General features: G+C 38.3%; 2 protein-coding genes and 1 long non-coding RNA gene across 5 annotated transcripts in view; 2 read left to right on the top strand and 1 right to left on the bottom strand.

The window, feature by feature from the left end:
- The window catches only part of LOC113677935 (uncharacterized), a 27,243-nt gene extending 16,276 nt beyond the window's left edge, over positions 1-10,967 (top strand). For all 3 annotated transcript variants that reach the window (XM_089192368.1, XM_027194798.2, XM_027194797.2), the window contains 13 exons: positions 450-621; positions 1,182-2,383; positions 2,580-2,888; positions 3,348-3,411; positions 3,491-3,565; positions 3,694-3,758; positions 4,165-4,242; positions 4,585-4,657; positions 5,169-5,189; positions 6,121-6,170; positions 6,669-6,940; positions 7,242-7,290; positions 7,737-10,967. In XM_089192368.1, the coding sequence (XP_089048494.1) occupies positions 450-621; positions 1,182-2,383; positions 2,580-2,888; positions 3,348-3,411; positions 3,491-3,565; positions 3,694-3,758; positions 4,165-4,242; positions 4,585-4,657; positions 5,169-5,189; positions 6,121-6,170; positions 6,669-6,940; positions 7,242-7,290; positions 7,737-7,839 (2,533 nt within the window). In that variant the 3' untranslated portion in view covers positions 7,840-10,967. The remainder of the gene's footprint in view (positions 1-449; positions 622-1,181; positions 2,384-2,579; positions 2,889-3,347; positions 3,412-3,490; positions 3,566-3,693; positions 3,759-4,164; positions 4,243-4,584; positions 4,658-5,168; positions 5,190-6,120; positions 6,171-6,668; positions 6,941-7,241; positions 7,291-7,736) is intronic.
- Positions 10,455-12,614, bottom strand: LOC149035142 (uncharacterized). The gene is made up of 2 exons (XR_016182551.1): positions 12,369-12,614; positions 10,455-12,179 (listed from the first exon to the last, which is right to left on the bottom strand). It is a non-coding gene; the product is annotated as an uncharacterized LOC149035142 (long non-coding RNA).
- LOC113677933 (protein NSUN7) lies at positions 10,966-19,461 on the top strand. Its single transcript, XM_027194794.2, has 8 exons — positions 10,966-11,979; positions 12,721-12,779; positions 13,853-14,371; positions 15,154-15,307; positions 15,996-16,115; positions 16,804-17,268; positions 18,099-18,175; positions 18,693-19,461. Exons 1-8 carry the CDS (start codon positions 11,679-11,681, stop codon positions 19,044-19,046), a joined length of 2,049 nt encoding a protein of 682 aa, XP_027050595.2. The 5' UTR covers positions 10,966-11,678; the 3' UTR covers positions 19,047-19,461.

Genomic DNA, 19,461 nt, shown 5'->3' with positions numbered 1-19,461 from the left:
TCACAAGAATACAAGAAATGATCACCAACTTGAGAAGCTTTTGATTGCAAAACACATTCTCCTTGTCAGCACCTTAGGAAACTTATAAAGAACAGTAGGGAGAATATGCACACTGATGTTAGGATGGAAAGGGTTAAGAAATGTGGCTAACTGTAATGTTGTGGGAATGAAACAAAGGAAAACATCTGTTCTCTACAGGAATAAGCCTGTCTTATCTGGTTATATCAGGATCCTGTGTCTGTCAACAAGTAGATCCCATAATGCCATGCTTCTGTTCAGTAAATGATCCCAGATGATGTGAAAATGTGGTAAGAACCAAAAAGGTCCTGCCACATTTTGAGGTCCCGTGTGATCTGTTACTGTACAGACCCACAGCAACATTGAAACTTTTTGTTTTGTATGAGGTGTGTGTTCACTTTCATCCACTAATGTTGCAATGCTCTTAATAGGACTACTTGTCATCGTTCCCATTCAACATCATCTAGTGGAAGTAGTAGTGAGGACAGCGACTCAGACAGCAGCGATAGCGATAGTGATAGTGATTCTGACTCAAACAACAACACTAAAGACAAAGACAAATCAGGGAAGTCTCCTGTTCATGAACCATCATCCTCTCCAAAGGTAAGCTAAGGAGAACACTACAGCCTGTACCAAATTGTTTAAAAGCATATAATCATCTAGAGGCTCATAATAGGAAAAAGTATACAGAAAAACACACTGTTAACCCTTAAATTTCCAGAAGTGATACACGCTGTTAACCCTTAAATTCCCAGTAGTGATAAACTTGTGACTTCTCTCAATGATTTCTTTTTGCTATCCAGCAAACAGGTGATAAGAATACTGAAACTTATCAGCTGGAAGTTGTCGTCTTGATCTAACACCAAATTTTTGTAACTTATGCACAAGAAAATGTGTTGCAGATAGAGCAGAGAATTAAAAATCAAATCTTGGGAGTCAAAGTGTTAAAATGTGGTGGTTTACTGTCGTTGTTGTTGTTGTTGTTGTTGTTACACATCACAATTGCTAGATCAAATATTTTTTCTAAAGGAAAAATGCCTATTGGGCTAAACTAGTGGCCTCCTTCACCTTCCAATGTGGCTTGAACTCCACATTGGGAATGGTGAAGTTGATTATCTTTTTTTCACTAACTGTCCTAAACAATTAAGTTTGTTTCTTTTCAGCATACAAGTGGACGAAACTGGGGTCTAAACCACTTTGCCAATGCACTCAATCAATCATCACCATCGCAAACCACAAAGACAAAACCAAGTCCATCAGCTGCAAACACAGTTGGGGGAGACGGTGTTCGTGGAAACCAAGTTGCTCCTGCTGCAAATAAGAGCTGTCTTAACTCTCATGTTGCAAAAAGCCCTGTGGCTCCTGTATCTGAGGGGAGCTTTTTACCATTTGCTGAAGGCCTTCCTGACCTCAGCCCAGACCTAAACCATGGAGTGGACATTGAGTCATTAACAGCCAAGCTTGATCTTCCACTTCCAACAGACTTGAGTGTAGACTCTGCTGAACCTGTAAGTACTGTCCCTGTTGAGAATAATGTCACAAATTTGAAGACACAACAACCTAAGGATGACAAGAAGGTGAAAAGGAGATCTTCAAATGTGGAGTCCAAGCTGAACACAAGCCAGGAGAAAGTTCTCACCAAAAATTCCCCAAAGAAACCCACTAAGTCCAAACAAACAGACTCTTTAAAGAATTCTACTAATCTCAAAGTTAGCAATCCTGGTTCTGACGATGTTGTTAAAAAAGCTACAAAGACAGCAAAAATACCAAATGGAATGGTCACCAAAAAATCATCCAAAAAGCAATCAGAAACCAAAGGTGTTAGTAAAACTGTTGTTAGCAACGAGCCTGTGAAGGAGACCAGTGAGGTTGATGATGAAGATGTTTTTGTGGATATTGTTAGCGTTGAGCCTAGTCCGGGAATCGACAATAAAAAGGTGGAAGCTAAACAAACAACAAAATCAAAAGAGACTGAAAATCCAAAAGGAGTTAAAAAGAAACCTGTGACAACAAATGGCCTTAGTAAACATGTGAACGGAGATGGACTGTTATCTAGTTTGATATCAACAAATGGAAATAGGGATATTTTGGGAAAGAATGTTGAAATCACATATGATGAAGTCAACAAGCCAGAGTCCCTTATAGTAAAAATTGACTTGTCACTCCTCAAAAGGATACCACGGCTTCCAAGTAACGATCAGCCCAAACATTCAGTCTCACCGCCCAAGGTTGAAACCAATGGCAGCAGAGATGGCATAAGTTCCCCAGAAGTGAAGATTCGTAAGCGGAAATTATCAGAAGCAAAGTCAATAGAACAGGATGTTTCCAAGAAAGTAAAAAGTAAAAGTGATGTGGATTCTAATAGGTAAGAGGAATTTGATGACCGTTTAAAGCAGTGCAGGGTTTGTGTGATTTGGTTGGGAAATAATTTCTACAATACCACATCTTTCAACGTTTTTGTTACTTTGTTTTGGTTGAAAGATAAAAAAAGATGAAGGATATGGCTTTCATTTAAAAAGCAGTTTTCACCTGATGTAAAAGTGAATGTTTTGAACCTGCAGAACAAAGCCTCATGAGCAATCACTGACTTCAAGCAGTAACAACTCTCACCCTTCAAAGGATGGCATGCGGAAGCGAAGTCCAAGCCAGGAAAAGGATACTCATCGTATTAAGCGTCAGAGACAAGACAATGAGAACAGCATAGATCACAATTCTTTATCCAGTTTTCAGAATGGCTCTGTCAATGAAAATGGAATGGATGTAGTGGGTAATGGTGTAATTCCTCACACATGCTTGTGCAACAAAACCAGCGATGCTGCAAAGAAGAGAGAAACAGACATTGCAAGATTTTATGATGCAGAACCCAGAGTGTAAGTTTTAGGTTCATCTCTTTTAACCAGTTGCCTAACAGTTACAGCAAGTAGCACATAAGAGTAAACCTTAAACTCCAATTAGTGACCAAGTCAGAATTTCTCCTTACAATATTGAGCAGACAGGTGATGAGATTAAGGAAAAATGTCCATTATATGATCTTTTAAGTTGTCCCAACACCAAATTCTTGGAGCTACATGTAAGATCAAAAGAATTATATGGCATGGCAGACCATAAGGACAAACAACAGTGAGATTTTTAGCGAGAAAGGATTAAGATCTTTCAAAGAAGTGTTTACGATAATATGAGGGAAAAAGTCATTTCATTACCAGTAAATGTTTGGACATTGTTTAAATGAAAATGTTTGGAGTCACAAGAATGTTTTCTGTTTCTTGGTGAATCCTAATGAGTCCTGATGAGGTTACAACAGTACCAAAGATTATTCATCACTTTTTCAGACCCTACGGGCCAGACCACTACCTTGGGGAAGCCAAGAGACTCAAACACAAAGCTGATTCCTCTGTAAGTTTAAAAAAAAAGTTTGAGACATTTTTGATGAAGCTTTAAAAATGTGCTGATGTTAACTTACATTGGTTTGTAGACTGACAAAGATGCTAAAGCCTTTTTGTATGTTGAAGCTGTCTTAAACTTTGCAAGATGCGGAAAAGCTATTGAGGTTTGTTTCATTTAAACTTAATATATATTTTGACATTTTTTCACCATTGAATGCCTCAGTCATTGTTTCAGTTTGTCTGTCTTCCTGCACTAGCTAATTCAAGTTTGATATTTTCTTGATTATCTCAGCAAAATGAAGAGTCAGAATCACGTTCAGCATTTCAAATGTACTCTGAGACGCTGGATCTTCTCAGGTAACTAGATAATACATTTCACAGTGATCTTTATGTTAAAATGTGGGGTGACATTTTAGGGAGAAATTATATGCTAGTCACTCTGAGGGGTTGAAGGATTAAGATAAGTTAACCCTTTATAACTCCCAGAGGTGATTAACATGTAACCTCTCCTTGTAATAACCATACTTTATCCAGCAAACAGGTAATGAGAATTTTAAAACTTATCAGGTAGAAGTTGTCTTGATCTAACACCAAATTCTTGTAACTAATTTACAAGGAAATTTGTGGTGGCTAGAAGGGGGGATAATTACATCTTGGTTGTTAAAGGCTGTCAATACTGAATGGAAAATGCTCAAAGAGGGTTTGATTCCCGTAAGTTATGTCATTAAAACTCTATTCAGGAGAAATTTTTTCACTTTTTCAGATACACAATGCGTAACTTTGTCAACCGATACACTCACAGATCAGACAGGGTTCCTGATAAAAGACTTTCTGTTTTATGGTAAGGCCTTAAACTATTTGATCTCAACCAGTTAGATTTTAAGTTATCTTTGCCTTGTTGTGACTTTGAAGAAATTCTTTAAACTTTGTTGATTATGGAAGTGGCAGTGTATCATCCTTCTAAATGTTTATGTTATAATGGATATGCAGTAAATGGTTTGAACATGGGGATAACATGCAATATTACAGTCTGATTGTCTGGGTGAGTGTAGTCCTGAGAAGGATTGTTGTCAGTAGTGGTGACTGTTGTTTCGACAACCTGAGCAAAGTTATTATCGGAGTCACACAATGGTTATGTTTATAACTGGTATAAATTAGTGTTTTATTTCTATCTCTGATTTAGCATGAGAATTCAATCCCTTTTATACATGAGGCTCTACAAATTAAGAAAGGATGGTGTTATGAAAAATGTTAAGGTAATGAAGGATATTTATCTTCTGCATGTTGTACCTGTTACATATTCTGTTCTTCTTCCTTTTTAAATTTCGAAGATTTTTCTTTTACTCTTAGTCAGAACAGTCAGAGATGTGTCAGCCCAATAGTTTGTGTGCTGGACTCTGGGTTGAGAGGTCTGGGTTCAAGACCAGGCTGGGTCATTTTGTTATGTTCTTGGGCAAAACACTTTACTCTCACCGTGCCCCTCTCCATCCAGGAGTAGAAATGGGTAATGGGGAATTGTCAGGGAAGCCTGATGGAATGCTGGGCGGTAATGTTGCGATGGAATGGCGTCCCATTCAGGGGGGGGGGGGGGGGGTGGTAATACTCCTAATTGCATTATGCCATAGAAACTGGGATAAGTTGTGGCTGGATGGGGTACTAAGCTCTAGGATAGACTTGAACCTGTTCGATGTTAGTAGGAATAACTGTTTCAAGGCTATGTTACTGACTTGTGTCTAATAAAAGAAACTTTGTTTTATCTCTTTACAGATGGTCACTGAACATTTTAGGGTACGTGATAGAATCAGTTCAAACTTCCTTACCACATATTTTAAGTTGAACCAGTCTTTTGTGCTGTGGTTAGAGCAATATAAGCTTAACTCAATTTATTAGTAGCAAACAATCCTATTAGATATTTAAGATTATATAAAATACAGTATTAGAGCAATTAAATTAAGAACCTCCCAGAAACTAATTCAGCCAGAAGTCAGAGTAGTTATGGAACAGAGGACTGCCAGATTTTGAGCCCAATGTGCTGAACTGAATGCTTGAAGAAGGCTCTGGTCTTGGAAATTTTGTTTGCCAGGCTCAAGAAAGGTTTCTTGACCCTTTCACTCCCAGGAGTGACCCACAGTAAGTTATTTCTCCACACAATTGCATTGCATTGCATTGGCAACCAGAAAGTTGAAGTGAAGAAAGACATCACCTTGGAGAATTGTTTGGTTGAGTACTAATTTCTGAGTGCTAAATTTTAGGACATTTGTGGCTGAATGTGGGGAGAGTATAACATGTGGATCTTGGGAATGAAAGGGTTAAGAATAAAGTCATCTAAGTTGCTCAGAGACAAATGTTGTTGCCAGTTGCACTTGAGTTCTCTTAGAGCTGTCCTTTATACTTGTACTTTAACCCTTTAAGTCCCTCTAGTGACCAAGAAAGAATTTCTCCTCACACTATCAATATAATATCAAGCAGAAAAGTAATGAGAATAAAGAAAAACACCAATTAGGGGATTATTTGTTGATCCAATTCCAAATTCTCCAAACTAACATCACATGAATTGTATAGCAGACAGTAAGGAGAATTACTAATGAGATTTTGGGAGTTAAAGGGTTAATAGTGTGTGGTGTGATATTGATCCCTCTACAAGCTGCCATTGCTCTTTTTGTTTCAAAGGAGTATTATCTTCTTAAACTAAAATTTTTTGTGTTGGCTTTTTGAACAGGGTCCTCCGAAAAGCACTCAAGCTCCCTCACCTTATACATCAAACACAAAGTGAGTTACCCTTCTGCTGCAAATGCTGAAACTGATTAGAATTGACTGTAAAAATTCACTGAAGTGTTGAAGTAAATTCTGCTCGAGTCTTTATTTATTTCACTCTGAGATAATTAGAGTTGATGTGTATTCCTTAGATACAGCAAGTAATTGTCAAAGGCAAACCAGTTTTAATTTCAATGTCTTTTTTTGTTGTACTTTTGTTGGATGTTCATTCATTTCCTTTTTTTTTCATCCTCTTTGTATTATTACAACTTCTTTGTTAAAATGTTAGTTTTATTTGATAATTTAGTGTTATAAACAAGGTTGATAAATGTAAATTGGCTATCACAAATAGTTTCTAAAGCTGAAATATTAAGTGCAAGCTCTTGGTCAGATTGAAGTTTTGTATTGTTGGATTTGCCTTTTTTTGGGGGGGGGGGAGGCTTTTTGTTTTGCGCATTTGTTTTGTTGTGTTTGATTGATTTTTATTGAAGCATTTTGTGGTTATTTCTGAAGGACAACTGGCACCCCATCACCCATGTCACCCACACCATCTCCATCTGGAAGTGTTGGCAGTGTAGGAAGCAGTGGCAGCAACGAAACAATGACCACTCCTTCTCGAAATGGTAAACCCTCCACTGGGTCTAATGCAATGACATCGCCTGTCAACGTGTGTATGCCACAGAAGATTCACTCCTTGACACAGCAGCAAATTCTTGTGGTCAACAACTTGGTTTACAGTCAAGATTTGTGGGACCAAGCTCAACCTCTTGTGCTTGAATTTAGAGGTGAAATGACAAAAATCAGTGCCATTCTTTTCTCAACTCAGGCTTTATTTACTCTGAAATAATAGTCTTCAATTCCCTCATCACCCGTTATTTTGTATCATGGGCTTGATTTCTTCCCAAAATTTGCACCAGGCAGAAACAGTATTTGACTGAGAGGCCTAGAAGTGATTGAGTCAGTGCATGACAAGTTTCACTTGCAGCATAAACCCATATCCCACATGAAAAATTGATGGTGATATTTATGGGTGAAGTTTATTCCCTTCCCTTTGTTTGGCTGATGTAAATTTCTTTTGTCTGACAGATTTCTTTATGGATCTGGATCGTAACTGTGGACCTCTTACTCTTCACAGGTATTGTGGCATGAAGTGGTTTATTGGAGTGCTTTGCAATTAAGTTTTGTATAAGCAAATGCAAAGTACTACTGATAACAACAGCTAGTTGAAAATACTTTTCAGAGCCAATGAGAACTCAAAGAAAAAAAAACAACAACCAAAGTGCATTGAAGCCTAGGAAAATGTGGGCAACCAAGTCATGATTGGTTTTAGTTTTGCATCTGATTGGTTGAGAGAGTGGAGCAAGTTTTCTGGACCAATCACAGAGCAAAGTAAAGCAAAACAAAGGAAAGGAGAATTTATGTGACAATCAGCAGCTTTTTAAATTGATGATCATTTACTTCACTCTTATGATCTTTATATTTGATTCAAGGGTGATACTGCAAAGAGAAATTAGAAGCCACTCACTCTTAGGGTTAAAAGCATTTGACATTTGATGACTGAGGTACTGTTTTGCTTTGTAGTTCTATTGTCCATTTGTGTGGGTACATTCAAGAGGGACTGAGGAGACTTCAGGAATCACTTCAATCAGAGAAGGCTTCTAATTGCAAAGCTGTGGGTGATTGAGTGAAGAGATCCATTGTAAATTATCTTTAAAACCACAGAACAGCATGGAATTTTGGACATACAGTGTACTCACTCATGCAATGAACCGAGGTACAGCTCCATCTCAATAAACATAGGGTAGATATTTGAAGGCGTAGCTAATTTACTAATAATGAGGTATATTAAGAAATCAAATGCTTGGGCAAGCTCTACACAATCTGTTGATGTTTTGTCTGCAAGAGAAATTATTGATAAACATTATAGCACCCAGTGGGAAGTATGGTAATAGTGCTGCACTATATTAAGAATATTTGGCATCAGTTGTTTCTCAGAGAAGTAAATAAAGCAAGAGTATTATTCCTTGTAATTTGGTATATTTTGTAGAATACATGCAATATTTTTTCATATGGAATTGATAAATACAAATGAACAAGAAAACAAGCAAACAGAGTATATTGTTATCTCAGTAAGCAGGTCAGTCAGAAGAAAACCTCCTGTTCTTCAGTAAACATGTGATGTTTTTGCGAGGATCTTGGTGGTGTAGAATCAACCCATTCTAGTTGGAAAGGCAGGAATCTTTAGACTTCTTGTCAAAATTATAAAAAGTATGAAATGTGAATGGTGAAATTGTAAACTTTGCTACAGCAAAGTTTAAGATTATGGGACAAAGCAACATTCTGATTGGAAGCTTTACCACAGCCACACATTTACGAGTTTCCCTTCTGTCAAATGTGGAAAGAGATTTTGAATGATGATGGGTTATTAACCCTTTAACTCCCATAAGTGACCAAGACAGAATTTCTCCTTACAATATCACTGCAATATCAAGCAGACATGTGTTGAGAATTTAAAAAAAAAAAAAAAACACTGAGGGGATTAGTAGATGATCCAATACCAAATTCTCCTAACTAACATCACAAGAACTACATGTATATGGCAGATAGCAAGGAAAATTACTAATGAGATCGTGGGAGTTAAAGGGTTTGCTTTCTATGCTTTACCAAGATCTTTGCAATATCTCCAAAGAGTTTTTCGTAAAACAATTTTTGTGCAGCAGAATTTATGTGGAGTCTAAAAAACTTAGTTTCCTCAGTTGTCAGAGATGAGACAACTGGTTTTTATTCACTTTGGTCAGAGCAAGGCTGCATCTTAAACATCATCTCGTTTTTGGGTTTTTCACCCTCCTCTGTCTGAAGGTGTGCTTTAATTAAAGCCCCCTCTTCCGACAAACATTATCAATTTTCATGAAAAGAAATTAGCCCTATGAAGTCACCTGTCACCTTTTTTTTTTTTCATTCTTTCACCTACCTTGGCCAACCTTCATTAGTGAGCATTTAGCTTTCCTGCTTGAAGAATAGGGCCATTAGACTAAAGACAAAAACAACAAAAAAACCACGCACACGCACACTACTTTTGCGTTGCACAATTGAAGCTTTTAAAGCTTGTTTTAAATGTTAGTTTTCTAGGATACTAAGGAGGCAAAGGTTTTGATTTGCAAACTGTGAACAGTTTGCTTTAAAATAAAATGTAGTTGATGTTGTCGTAAAATGTTTTACCAATAACTGGAATGACCATCATATTCTCTGAATCCCTTTACAAAAAAGTTGTTTATGAATTCTCAGTTCAGACCTCCTCTTTTTGTTGTTGTTTTTTTCCTTGTTTTCACGTTAACAGAAAATTTATAGGGATTAATGTTTAAGCTGCAGCTGGCTCAATGAATTTCTTAGCAGATGTTCTTTTGACGTGTCCTTTAAATCTTGACCATTTAAAAGGTCGTCTGTTAAGGAGGCGTCTCTTATTTTGCCCACGAAGGTTAGTTTTGTAAGCTCCCTCCTGATTGGGTCTCTCTGTTGCCCGTGTTTGGAAATGTATGTCACATGATCATAAGCTATGATGTGAAGATTACTTGTAGAGCAGATCGCAATCAAGTTTATAACTGCACTATTTTGAAACTGCTAATATTCGACTCTAATTTATCACAGATTATATCATTTGTAGTAGGAGTATTATCGAATCGTGTACAGGTCTTTATTTTAGTATACCACTAAACAAATTTAGGAAAGAAATTGGAACGAGGATTCATAGAAGATTTTTTGATTTCAAAATATTTTTCCGGGATGTTTTCCATTTATTTTGGGGATTACGTTTCTTTGAATAGAATATTTAAATCTTGGGAAGGTATTTAACCGTTAAAAGTTCTTATAAAGAGTCACACTTTAAGATTACAAAATTTTGTACGTTATTGATGCCAACTCTGGTAGGGGGCTTATTTTATGAGTTGGGAGGGGAGGGTTGGTAAGTGATGGTGCTTAGTAGGGGCTTCGCATTATGGATATTATCTTCACAGCTTTTCTTGATATAAGTAGAGATCATAAAGTCATTGGATAAACAAACAATAGAGTATTTCTGGTATTTTTCGGAAGTGAAACTATTTTTTACGACGGTAATTTTTACTCGTATTGTTTTTCTCGCGTTTTTAGGGGCTCTTTGTTTGTTCTTTGCGGTAATTTCATATTAAGATCATTTTCGTACCGTTTAAGTATTTAGTAATGTTTGTTTGTCAAGGCACTAGTTAGGCATTTTGAGCCCATTTTGTAGTCTTTAACCTTAAGAATTATTCATGCAAAGCTGTGAAGAATCGTCCTTTTCAGTACTTTTTTTTTCTAAAAATGGGAGTAAGTTATTATAGTTTAAGTGTTTGGATCACACTGACAAACAATATTTCATTTTCGTGTCGACTCTTGACACAATTTATTGGTCAGCTAAAAGGAGTGAACCCACTTTGTACAGCATAAATTTTAAGGTCTCATCAAACGAGCTTCTCCTCTATATCGAAAAGTTTTTTCGAGAGTGGAAAATTCATGCAATTGGAGAATTTAATTGACGTGCCGTTAATTGTGGAAAATGGTTTAAATCTTGTTATCAAGAGGAGTCCTCTTGATACTGTCTAAAAGAAAGCTTTATGTGTTTGGTTGAAAACAAAACGAAGTATTGTTTGTGTTCTAGTTTTGTTTTCTTCAAATGTGAAGTTTTTCCACAGTTAACTGTATGTCTGTAGATTCTCTTGAACAGTAGATAATCTTTGTAAGTTGTACTTTCATCCTTCTGTCTGTCTGTGAACTGAGGTAATAAAATTATGGCATACTGTGTTTAATCTTGTCTTACAGCATCACACCTTAACATCATGCATATTCTCTATCCTGTACTCTCTGCATTTCCTGTGGTACTGGCGAGGAGAGTTTGGTAAACAGTTAAGAGCTTCTTCTACTAGTGATACAGTAACGAGAAATTACATGCTCGTCACTCTTGGGGGTAAAGTTTAAACTGCTCCTTCGAAGCTTTAATTCGCATGTTAATTGCCCAGGTGAACCGTCTATGCCTTTCTCGCCCCCTTCCGTGGACATTCCGACGCTGAAGGGAAACGGGGGGCATAGGTTCACTCTTCGAAGGGAAATAATTCTCCCTAATCTACGGAGGTCTCAAAGGTTAATCCCTGTCCCCCTCCCACGATGTTACGTTCTCTTACATTCCCCCCCCCCCCCTCCCCCTTGCGCCTGCCTACATCGTCATACGTGGCCTTCTTCGTCTCTTTGGTCGGTTTTAAAAGTGGATGATCCGGGAGAGGCTTAACTACGCATGCCAGCGTCTATCATTTCTTTTAATGATCTTTTCAGACGATTCTTACTGTTACAAGGCGTACTTTTTGTTTCCTCTTTGTGACGTCATGCTTTGTATTCGCTAGCTCCCTGGTGATGCCTGATTGAAACCAGATATCGCCTCAGTAGCGCGAAAGTTCAGAAACCAATACACGAGAAATTCTAGGTCAATCGAGTGCGCTTTTGTTCTTAAAATTCACCATAATGTTAAAGAAAGGAAGCAGTGATGCATCTGGCAGGGCCAAAAAATCTACGAGCAGCTTCGATGCTTCGAACGGTGTCAAAAATGTTGGTAATGATGCCATCTCGAATTTACGGATAAGTCAGAGCGAGAGTACGGTCAGTGCGCGAAAAAAGAGGGATACATTCAGTTACTCCATCTACGAAAAGGCTGGGGAGATTTATCGACATCTTAAGGGTCAAATTCCTTCTTCACAGCTTCCAACATTTGATGAGGATCTGGAGCGAAGGCGAGCGTACAGCTTGGCTTTCGGCGCAAAGCGATGTAAGTCACGTAGTCATGGTTAACACTTCTAAGGTCCTCGGCAGGTATAATTATACAAAGTATGGGATTCTTGTGGTTTCTTTTGTACTGTAATTAATGAAGGTTAGCGAGTTATTGAATATTATTCGGTTGCCGTTACAACGGGATCGCGTAATTCTTTGCCTGTCGTTCAGCAACGATGGTGATACCTTAGAAACTGCCTTGAAAGATTAAAAAAAATACCTTTGTAACTTGGTTTCAAACAGCAAAACAAGAGATGTGGTCTTTTTTAATTCTTAGAATAGACGAAGAAATGATTGGGTCTTTTAAAGACTATGATGCTGAGTCTCTATAATCAAGCATTAGAAGATTGAAATATTCTATAAAATTATACAAACACAAAGCTTTACTTTTTTTCTCCTCTCCTCTTTTCCTGCTTGTATTGGACACTGAACAAACACCCAGCTTTTGTTTGATTTTAACGAAACAAAAGACTGTTCTATTGTTTTATTCAGTCGACCGCAATTTTTTCATCTGGTAGTTTGCATGCTTTCTCTTTCACCTAAAATTTACCAAGAATTTTTTAGCATGAGAGAAAAAACATTTTGTCCAAAATGTAAATCCGCAAAATTTGTTGTTTAAATTTGAACCGGTTTGCATGCATTATTAAAATTGTCTCCTGATGTGTAAATAGGTTCTCTATGTTTTTTAATCATCACCAAAGCTGATTTCTAAATGTATTTTCTTTTTTTTAATCTATAGATGAGACAGTTTTAGATGATGTGTTGTTAGATAGTTACTTTTTTTCAAGTTATTTCAAGGTAAGACTGCTTTTTTATGTTGTAAATTTTTCTGCCCATTTTTTCAGATTTGTGGAACAAAGTAAAATGAAATTTGCTCTTCTTGACAGCATTTAAAATTTTAATAGCAAATTTTCAGAAAATGCAGGAGTTTTTAATTTTGAACATCTCAACTGAAGGTGTTTGTTCCTTGACAGAACTAATCCAAATTAGAGGAAGCTTAAAGGATTAATTAGCATTTTAATATAGTACTCATGGAAAATTTTTGGTGCGACCTTATTCTGAAAGGGATGTAGCCAGGAAGTTAATCTGATCGTAAGATATAAATTAATTTTTCTTTCATTCTATCACAAATGCTGCAATCTGAATGCCTCTCATTATCTATTTCATGAAAAGCAGAGGGAGTAAAGTGTATATTGTAAACTGCAGCTTATAAGCCCTGGGCTTAAAGGGTTTTTAGGGGGCTTATAAAATGGAGGGGTTTATATAACTGGACAATGTAAACAGCTCCAAAACAAGTTATAGTTGCGGTGCTGATCAAAATATGTTTTGCATTTATTGGTTTTTTATAAGCCTCTAAATGTTGTAAGAAATCAAGTTCCTATCTCTGAAAACAAGAAAAGGGGTTCTATGTCTAGGGAGGGAGGGGGTGTGGGGCTTATATTCAGACATCTGGGGGGGGGGGCTTTTAACCAGCTGTTTATTGTAGTCTGACATTATGCAGTTGTAAACAAAATGAAATAGAAACATGAGCTTGCCATGTTGTTAAGTTAGGCAAAACAATTAGATTATTCACTTTTAATTTATATGCAGGATCGCTGATATGGGCTATGCCCATAACAACTTCTATCAGGCAGCAAAATTTTGAGTTCATAATCAAACTGTTATTTTTGTCTCTCTGCAAGGAAGTAGGCAGAATCTCCCCATTACAAACACTGCAATTATGTTTGTGCCTCACTCCCAGAGTTCTGCGTGGCATGCTAACATTAATTTTTTGGGCACTGTTTTTTTTTCAATTTGAGCAAAGGACTACACTGAAAAGAAGGGTGTGCTCAGAGTCTATTTGTTTCTGTTCTCTCCTATATCACCAATAGCTAGAGGCTTATCACAAACATCGTGTTATGGTGATGTTACTGGACTACCAACAAAATGGCTTTTACTTTGGCAATGAACGCTTCAGACAGAGAAAAGTTGAGATACAAAATAAGGAGACCTCTTTTCCTCAAATCCTGGAGATCCAACAAGCCTTGGTGTCACATCGAACAAAACTTCGAGCAGCCCTTGCTCGGAGCAGAATTAGAGACTGTGCAATAAGTGTTGAGGCCTTACTTCCAAAAGAAGAACAAGACAAACTGCAATATGCAGCACAACAGCCTGTGTATGCAAGAGTAAATACATGGAAAGCTAGCTATAGTGATATTCTGGAGACTTTAACAACTGAGGGTTTTTTGATGGAAGACAACTTGCCGTCAGCAGAGGATGATGATAATCCACCTGGTATACGCTGTTTTATGAAGGATCAGCATTTTGAGAATTTGCTCGTGTTTCCATCAGCTGTCAAGTTTAATCTTTATGAGAGTGACCTAGTATTAGAGGGCAAGTTGGCAATTCAGGTACTCTTTTTTATATATATATATATATATATAAAACATTGAAATAATTTCTGATCAAGCCATGAGTACAGGATTGTTGTGAACTACGTACAGCACCTCAGTTTATCTAGCCTTCAGAGCAGGTGTCTTATTAGGGTAAGTTAACAACTCAGTCTTGTGATGATGTATTGACCAGCTATGTTTGATTTAGAGGTAGATTGGAAAGTTGGGGGAAGGGAGGCTATTGCTACAATTTATCTTTGGTACTGATAATGGTAGTAAGTTTCTGTGTTATTGGGCAATGCTCTGACTGTGCTACCTCCACTGAGGTACAGCTGTACTTAAAGGGAAGCCTGGTGAACTGCTGGAAGATAATTTGTGATTGATTAGCATGCCATCAAAAAAAATAGCAATATTCATACCTGCTTCCTGCTACTGAAACTGCGAGGAAAGTCTATACTCAAGCCAAGTGATCCATCCAGTCAGAGCTTACCCTGGTTTCCATAGCATGAAGCAACTTGGAGTATTCCTACTCCATCACAAAGTTACCCCTTCCCCCCCCCCTCCCCTCAGCTTTTCATCAGGCTTCCCTGACAATTTGCCAGAGCTCATTTTAATTGTACTCCTGGGTAGAGAGAAACACTGTGAGAGTGTCTTACCCAAGAACACAACGCCATGAGCCAGCTAGGTCTCGAACCCAGACCTCTGGACAGTGCACTAAGTATCAGACCACAATGTCTCCAACAAGCTGGAATATGAAAGAAACTAATAGTTGTTGTGTTTTATTACTTTTTTTGAAAAAGGACAAGTCAACTGTCGTAGCTGCAGAAGTTGTCAATTCTATGGTGTTGGAGTTTGCCTCACAGAAAGAGAAAGCTGTCCAGCTTATTCCAGGGACTGATGTTCAGACAATTTTAGGCGAAGGAGATGACGTCATTCAATCTCATGCAGAGTCTGGTAGGTTTATAATATGCAATAAAAGATGTGTTGATTGGAGCGGATTGCCTGTAAACTAGCTGGAGTGCCGCATTGCCCTTGTACTATACATTTGCCAAAACGCACCATTCCAACAGTGGCACCTGTTATATGGCCTACATGTGGCTTAGTAATTATTGCTGGTAGTTCAGTGTAATATTGGAACATCGGACCAGGAAACTGAAGCAAGTTGGGGTTAGAATCCTTGAAATAGCCTTAGATTTTGCTTTGGTTCTAGCGTACAGGACAGGCGTATTTTTTTTCATATTTTTTAGGCGAACAGAGGCAAACGCGAGGTGAGCGCGAGGCGAGCTCGAAGTACGACTCACATGCGCAAAATAATTTTTATTTCTTTTCTCTTCCACTCGCACGTAACTCGCACTTCGCGCTCGCCTTGCGTTTACCTCCGTTCGCCTGAGAGGCGCAAAAAAATTACGCCTGTTCTGCAGGTTATTTTGGTTCAAGCCACCTCCGCACTGATGCGTTTTCTTTTTGGTACGTATTTGCGTTTCATCCACAATTGAACTCTCAAAACTGCTAAAGCTGACGTTTCGACCGTTAGCGTTGTTTGAGACAAAAACGGACACACTAGCGTTATTGGAAACCCACTTTTATGGCAAATGATTAGAAAATCATTATTTATGCTATTTTCTTGTGTTGATTTATTTAGGGAACCTGACAGCCCACCTGTCTTCGCTAATCCATCCTGATAGAAAGATATTTGCGTTTAGTGTTGCCAGTGACAGTCATACGCAGATTGAGGATAAACTCGAAAGAATGGCGGCCAGAAGTATCTTTTTGTTGCGATTAAGTTCAGTTTATTTCTCTTTTAATATTTGCGTTCACATTCGTTCCTAAAGAGTCTTTCATAGGACTGAGATGACATTTGGTGCGAAAACGTTGACCTCAGAACTACATCTAACTAGCTAAAACATTATTTATCTTTGTATGTATGGCTTGCCTGTTTCCCCGCTCTTTTGTATTTTACGTGCTTCTTTAGCACGTGGCTTTAAATGCGTCTCCTTGCAGTTGTTCAGCGGTATTAGATTCCCCTTTAGACTAATAAGGTGTTCTAAGCTTCCGTAGATGGCGCTCTTAGCTTTTTCTTTTTGGAAAAAGGCGCAACCTCACCGCGCGCTCAGAGTCTCCTATTTTCCTGGGAAGATCGAAGGAGATACGGCATAGAGCGGTTGCTCTACCTTTCTAAAATGTGATACATATGAATATTAGTATGCAATTTCTCCGTAATGTTTCCTATTCATTTCCTAAAGGGATAACAAGGAGAATTTGTGTAACAATTAAGAGCTTTTTAGTTGGTGATGATTTCCTTTATTCTCGTGACCGTAATGTGTGATGCAGGGGTGATATTATAAGGAGAAATTAGATGTTGGTCACTTAAGTATGAAAGGGTTAATTGGGTGATCTGCTCTAGAATACCTGAAATCGTTTGTCGTGGTCAACCTTAACAAGTAATTCAGATGTCAGCTTGCTAGAGGAAAGCTTTCTAGATGCTCTTCCGACCGATGAGCGCTTTAAGAAAGTTAGAATCATCGTAGTTAATGTGCCTTGCTCCAAGTCAGGGATTGTCAACCCGGTAGATTTCGTCCTTCAAGAGGGTGTTACCTCGTCTATCAAAGAGCTTGCGCGCGGTAACGTGGACACCAGCAAAGTGAAGGGACTCGCTTTCCAGCACTTGAGTTTTCTAAGACATGCTATGAAGTTCCCACAAGTACAGGCCATAATTTACATCACGCGCTCGACGCAGAACGTAGAAAACATGGATGTGGTTAAGAAGGCTATGGAAATGAACCAAGAGGAGCGAAGCAAATCGACGAGTTATTTTGAACTGACGCCAGTTTTGCCAAAAGTTGCCCAGAATTTAAAGGAGGCAGCCAGGATTTCTAACGGCCTCCTTCAAACCGAGATTACTTTAACACACAAAGGTAATCTATCAACTGGAGCAATTTTCAACTGAGTGTCGATAGTAATTCGAGATTTCATTGGCTTTATTTCACTTCGTTCTGTGATTGGTTCAACAAACTTGCGCCACTCAGCCAATCAGATACAAAACTAAAACTAATCACGACTCGGTCGCTCGCTTTTTCCCGCGCTTTAGGAAGTTTGGTGGTTTATTTTTCGAGTTATCGTAGTTTCATTTCCTCTGATTGGCCATTCTGATCACGGTGATTTTGGTTTTTACGACACTCAATCGGAAAGGGCTCAGACTTTGTTATCAATTAAAAAACTTCGCTTTGTCTTTCTTAGCGTCATGTAGTAAGTTGTGTGGGGAATTCTTTGAAATACGTTGACTTTTTCTCAGAGTGATCAGTAGGTTAGCCATTTTAGATGTAATAAGAGAAAACTTCTATTTGCTCTACAAAATCGTAACGAAAGGGTTACTGTTTCTATGAGGTTGTTTCACGCTGCTAAAACAAATAAAGATAAGCACAGTAACTCGGCGAAAAACAAAAAACCTCGTACATTTGTTGGTGCACTTTTTTCGTTAAATGGAAACTATTTTTTATTTATTTAACAAATAGACAGTGAGACTTTGAGTCTTATTAACTGGGGAGTTTTATCTTGTATATATATAGTAAACAGAGGTACAGAATTGTCCATTTGACGTTTCTAGTTTGAATCCATACATATTAGAGGCCTCGCATCTCAGTTAGTCGTAAGATCTACCGCAACAATGGTTGTAAACTGCCAGGAATGAACATTTCTCAAAGATTACCAGTCATAAGGTTTTGTTTTTGTTCCATTTAACATTTAGAACCAGAGACCAGATACTTGAGTCTAGAGCCTTCGGCTGCGATGAATGGAGGATTCGTTGCACTTCTTAAAAGACAGGTGAGTACGCATGTTTTGATTGTCATCAGATGAAAACCAAAAGTTATCGTGCATAATCTGCGTGACAGGCGTCATTTTTGGAGGAGGGAGGGGGGAACTCCTCTAGATTATGGGAGAAAAGCACGATGCGAGAGCGGAAGGTGAGTCACTCGAGTAAAATCTTTTTTTCGCGCTCTTCCCCTCGCGCGTGACTCCTTCTTAACGCACGTCTCGCGCTTTCATCAGTCTCACCCAAAATTCGCATGAAAATGGCGTTAGTCTCCCATACCAAACTGATTACGACTTGGTCACCCGCATTTTGATCGCGTTTTCGACGCGTCCTTTGAGTCTTGGTCACCCCCACATGGATTTGGATACAACAGCTTACTTTGTCTCCTCATCGGCCCCTTCTGATTTATTCCTTTAGCTACTTTAGTCACTTCTACGGGATTTAGTTCACGACGCTCAGTTGGAAAACACGATATGATTTATCCGCAAGCAAAATTTTCCACTTCTTTCTCGTTGTTTTATATTCCAGAAACCGGTAGAGACGGCACAAGAAGTTCTCGAGAGAGCAGCAAAGAAAGGCTTAATGAAACCTAAAGGTAAACCGGCAAGAATAAACAGCCCCAGGGAAAAACCCAAACCTCGGGCCCAGGCGGATATGACGCGACTTCGTATCAAGGACGCTGCCGTCGGAAACTTATCGGATAATGAGGAAGATCGGAACTCGTTGAAGGTCTCCAACACTCCGAGGAAGCCTCGAAGTTGGCACGGATCAGCCGAAAATTTGTCGAAGTCTAACACGAAAGATGCCGTTTCCTCGATTCCGTCGCCTTCTCAAGGTGCAGTGAAAAAGAAGGGAAAACAACCAAAACCATTTATGTTTTAGATATTTTTGTACCTGAAGTCAAAAATTGGCGAATAGTTGAATAAACTGGTTGTATGTTAAGAATTTTAACAGCCAACTCGCTAGGAGTTTAATGAACGTGGTTATATATAATCACGACTGGAAGATACGTGTGCTGAGCTTTTTCCCAATTCTCTCAGGCAAAGATGAATTCATTTTCCCATTCTTTGTGACGCTTAGTTCGTGGGAGAATCTCGAAAAGTGCGAGACACCAGTCATCCAAAGATCAACCAGTAAATAGTTATTTTTCATAACTTATTGGATCTCGATTTCTTTTCGATATTTCTGTGGTCAAAAATATGTTTGTTACTACGACGCATTACTAATGTAACGATTGGTTAAACATGTAGTTTATTTATTAAGATGTTACAAGGATTAAAGTTTGTATATTTTTGAA

This window comes from Pocillopora damicornis, chromosome 13, assembly GCF_964200805.1.
Source record: "Pocillopora damicornis chromosome 13, jaPocDami1.2, whole genome shotgun sequence".
NCBI classification, from domain to species: Eukaryota; Metazoa; Cnidaria; class Anthozoa; order Scleractinia; family Pocilloporidae; genus Pocillopora; species Pocillopora damicornis.
Note: the sequence above shows the minus strand (reverse complement) of the source record. Positions and strands in the feature narration are given on the sequence as shown.